Source organism: Papaver somniferum, chromosome 9 (genome assembly GCF_003573695.1).
Source record: "Papaver somniferum cultivar HN1 chromosome 9, ASM357369v1, whole genome shotgun sequence".
Classification (NCBI taxonomy): Eukaryota; Viridiplantae; Streptophyta; class Magnoliopsida; order Ranunculales; family Papaveraceae; genus Papaver; species Papaver somniferum.
This window is the reverse complement of record NC_039366.1, coordinates 74,422,036-74,426,367: the sequence shown is the minus strand read 5'-3', so window position 1 is coordinate 74,426,367 and position 4,332 is coordinate 74,422,036. Positions and strand designations below refer to the sequence as shown.

General features: G+C 41.2%; 1 protein-coding gene and 1 long non-coding RNA gene across 2 annotated transcripts; one reads left to right on the top strand and one right to left on the bottom strand.

Annotated features, from left to right (window-relative positions):
- Positions 1–602: 602 nt before the first annotated feature.
- LOC113314306 (FT-interacting protein 1-like) lies at positions 603–3,676 on the bottom strand. Its single transcript, XM_026563098.1, has 2 exons — positions 3,555–3,676; positions 603–3,366 (listed from the first exon to the last, which is right to left on the bottom strand). Exons 1-2 carry the CDS (start codon positions 3,563–3,565, stop codon positions 861–863), a joined length of 2,517 nt encoding a protein of 838 aa, XP_026418883.1. The 5' UTR covers positions 3,566–3,676; the 3' UTR covers positions 603–860.
- LOC113314309 lies at positions 2,629–3,864 on the top strand. The gene is made up of 3 exons (XR_003342358.1): positions 2,629–2,864; positions 2,945–3,439; positions 3,740–3,864. It is a non-coding gene; the product is annotated as an uncharacterized LOC113314309 (long non-coding RNA).
- The last annotated feature ends 468 nt before the right edge of the window (positions 3,865–4,332 follow it).

The following is a 4,332-nucleotide window of genomic DNA, read 5'->3' as shown; positions in this document are numbered from 1 at the left end:
TATCAGGTATTTTGGAGGTTCAAATACATAGTGTTTTTCGGATAACTTTTTGTTTGTTTGTAATTGTGCAATGTTGGGTCTTGTGTTCGATCATTTTCCATCCTTTATGTCGACTATAAGGAGGCTTTGTTTGGTTCCGTGAATGAAATTTGTATATATTTTGGAAAGTTTGAGCATGTTTTCAAGGAGATCAATTACTTCGGCGTTAGTTGGTAATGAACTCAGGCTAAAGATCAGTTCGGCTAATGTGTGAATGATTCCTTACACCCTCCTCAGCACAGTACCAGCTGCAAAGCCGGTGGATTCTGTTTTCGTGGTGAATTTTTTATCTGGACAAACTCAACTCTATGGACACTAGACAGAGAACTCAAGCACAAAAGCTTATGAAATCTAGTTTTCTGCAAGGGTTTGTTTCTCCCTGAAGAGAAGAAGTGTGACTCTCTCCCAGACAGTCAGTCAGTCATTAAGTTTGTTTCTTTATTATACGTATCCAGGAAAAAAAAACCTCTCACATGAATCTCATTTGATCTCATCTAAGGCGATTGGTTCTTATTGAAAGTTTCAGTTGCTATGGCCTTGGAACCAGGAGTGAGTCAGAAACATTGTACCACTAAAGAAGGAAATCAATTCTATAGGAAGTTTTGCATACATCCTTTCTCCTAGTCCCACTATGGAATAGAAAGGAAATGGTTATAAAAGAAAAACCAAATAACCCATTAGACTTCATTGGAACTCAGAAGTCATAATAAATACAAATACATCTGAAAAATTAGAACTAATTCCAACAATGCAGGTTGGTGTTTTACAAGTATCTTCAGCTGTGAGAAGAGATATCACTTTGAAAGTTATTACTCAACCGATTAAAGCATTCCATCAGTTCGAGCCGGCAACCTCTTAAAGAAATTGCTGGGGACGGAAGGCATTTTGCTTCGGAATCTTGGATGGCGTAGCATATGTAGCCCTACGAGCAGCGCCAGTGCCTTAAAAGGAGTTACATACAGAATGATAGCTGCACAGAGACAGAAAACTATGAAGAGACTTGTTGCTCTAGGATCTCTCCAGCTTAACAGAGACTGAAATCTCTCTCCTTGAGTTGCCATATCCCCTACCACTGTCTGAATCCTTCCCGCAACACTTCTGAGCCGATCATACCTCATTCTTACAATATCCTGAGGTCTCGATGTTGGGAAAGTGTCGAATTCTTCGTCGAGCTCGTCTGGATGAACTGCTTCTGCCCATGAAAGTCTTGTGTCCATGTGTGGTGGGTGCCTAGCTCGGAATCTGTAGTTCCATAATCCAATGAGAAACATATACAGGAAGATTGTTGGAAGAATCAATTCAGGGTACCAGATCAATATTAGGAAGAGAACATGAACAAGAACTGATGTGATTGGGTTCTTCCAGTGACAAACATCGTCGAACCATCTACTGACCGAGATCATTCCTGATAGTAAGGACATTATCCGGAAGAAGTTAGCTTTGCTTCTTCTCATACTCCACATGTGAGAACCTACATCCAACATGTACTCAACAACTTCCTTTCGCAGTGGCGGTTCAGCTCGTCCCAACCTTACAGCAACTATACTCATGGCTTGGTATCTTAAGCTGTCTAATTGATTTACTGTGAATGGATGCAGGTAATGCATTTTTGGTAGTAGTGAGTGACCGTAAAGGTATATCATGTTAGCAAGGGACAAGCACGTGAAACGCACAGCTAACTGCAGCTCACCCATCTTCTTCACCCCAGATGGGTGAAGTACTAGAAGCGGGTAAGAATTTGTATAAATTCGATCTGCTTCTAATGTTGATAGTCGAATTCTTACCTTTCCGATTCTTGAATCTCTTCCAGAACCACCACCTCCGCCCGCGCCACCAGGTCTGTCACCATGGCCCAAGTGGCAGTTGTCAAAAACCCCTAATGTGATCACTGTGCAGGGATCATAAACCTCCCATGTGTACTGCTCGTTCCATTTTGGGCCGGAGCTGTCGATTATTGTTCTTGTTCGCACCCATTTCTGCCCATACTTCGCGACGCAGTAAGCATCTGTGGCACCTCGCCCATCTTTCATTTTCATTGGCAGAAGTCCTTGTGCACTGAGAATACCTACTTCCAGAATGCCGATCGGTTGCTTCCATAGTTGCCTTGAAGTTGGCCGTTGGTCGCTTATATACATTGTTGATTCATCAAGTACGTGATAAGCACCTTCGAGGCACACTCTTAGATGAATTCTGCTTGAGAACTTGAGCTCCTTCCTTTTGTCACCTTCCAAGACTCCAAATCCGAACTTTTCGAGGTTGAACCATCGAGTGTGAACAGGGCGGTGGTCCAAGCGCTTTTCAAACACGTTGAGTGGCAAACTTATCTTTCCAAGCACTTCATCTTTAGACGGATGTACTCGATCCTCAACTGTAAGGACCAATTGCTCTTCGAATGGTTCAGCTGCTACAAAGACAAGATCTTCGTTCCAAAGTGGATTAATCGTTCGTGTTGGGCATAACTTTGTTTTGAGAATTTGGGTACCAACTTGAGCCTTCACATACACTTCAGGAAGCCTGCCTCTATCATTTGGTTGTACGTCCTGTGCTTCAATTACATTAACTCTGAGGTACCAAAGTTTCGGCGAGACATAAACTTTTGATCGGATATTGAATACGCCTTCCCCATGAACTGTTGCAGCATCTGAATTCCAGGCCTCTGGGAAGGCTTCATCAGCCTGTGTTCCCATCCAGACTGCAAGCATAATTTCACCTCTCACCTTTCCTTCTCCACGTCGGTCTTCAAGTCTATACCACTGAGGAGCCAAGGGACTATCAGGTGGGACTCGAGTCGGCACTTCATTAAGATCAAACAACACCTTCCCAAGGTAATCATCTCTTCCAACCATTTCTTTATCCTTGATGAAAACCTCCAATACTGACGATTGAATTCTTTCTTTCGAGAAAGCAAATACCTGATTCCATTCGGGGTGTGTTTTCTTCTCGTAATGTCTTGTTGTACCTTTATAGTTTCCAAGCTTTACCTCCGCATAAGGATCACAGCTTCCAGTGATGGCACTAGTAGGAAGGTCTTTGGCTTTGACAACTCGAACATACAAATAGTACATTTGTTCGACGAGGTCGTAAGTGCTGGTAATTTTGTCTCCACTCATCCACCCCCCACCACCTCGTACGCCCCCATTTGGCCATCTTTCTCCAAGTCGGGGATTCGTGTCCTTCAGTTTGAAGTCCTCTTGGTTATTGGGAATGGGTTGCTGGTTGTTCTGGTGCATGGTTCCTGCTGGTTTCTCAGAATCTTTTTCTTGTGTTGGTGGTACTCTCTCCGGTTCTTTGTGTTTATGATTAGTTTCTCCACAACAGCAACAGAAGCTTTAGAAGTATCAGCTACAAAGAGCGAGAATGTTAGTAAATGACTTCTCATTTCCCAAAGGAAAAAAAAAAGGTTAGTAAACGAGTTCACCTACAATTAAGGAGAACAGACAATAGAAATCGATAGCAAGGAATGGTTTTTTCATGACATAATATAATATACCTTTCAAAAGGGATTTGTAACAGACCTGATTGTCATGGTAGTTATGAGAAGTGCTCGTTAGCTTGTTCTTGAGGAGTACTGGGCTCTGGTGGATGATTCAGATTTTGATTATTTGGTTGTGAAAATCAACTGCTAATTGAGTAGAAGATGGTTACTACTTGCCTCCATAACTAACTGCATTATTCCTTTTTTGTCACTTTGAAATTGCAGAGAAGATTGCTAGTATCAAGAAACCTGAAACTCAATTCTGAAGCAAAGGTAAACTACTGATAAGGTAACAGAAAGAAAGAGAAAAGAATAATTCGGGTTTCGGGTTTGTTTCTTTTTCGCTTTCTAATGGAAGGCTGTATTTTAATGTCATGAATGGGAGAAAAAGTGTGTTTTGATGAAGAAGTTCTCAGTTAATTTCGCGGACACCCGGAGACAAGCTAGATGGAAATGGAGGGAAAAGCATAAGCTTTGTTGAAAAAGGAGATAAAGGCGATTCGAATAAGGCTTTTCCCTTAGTCTCAAGTCTTTTCTAGAAAACATATCGGTGTAAGTTCTCATTAATCTTCCTATACCTTCTTCTTTATCAATGGAATGGCAAAGATTATCTTTTTAGATTAAATTATGGTTTGGCGTGCCTCTCTTTTCTTAGATTATTATTCTCTCTTCCTAGAATCAGATAGCTTTTTTTCAAAGCTTTGTTAATGCTGTAGATTTTATAATATTTCAGTGTGTTCTGTATAAAAAGGCCTTTTTTGTTGCGAGTCTACCAATAAATACCCTTTCTTCTTCTACAAAGCTTCATGAAAAAGCTT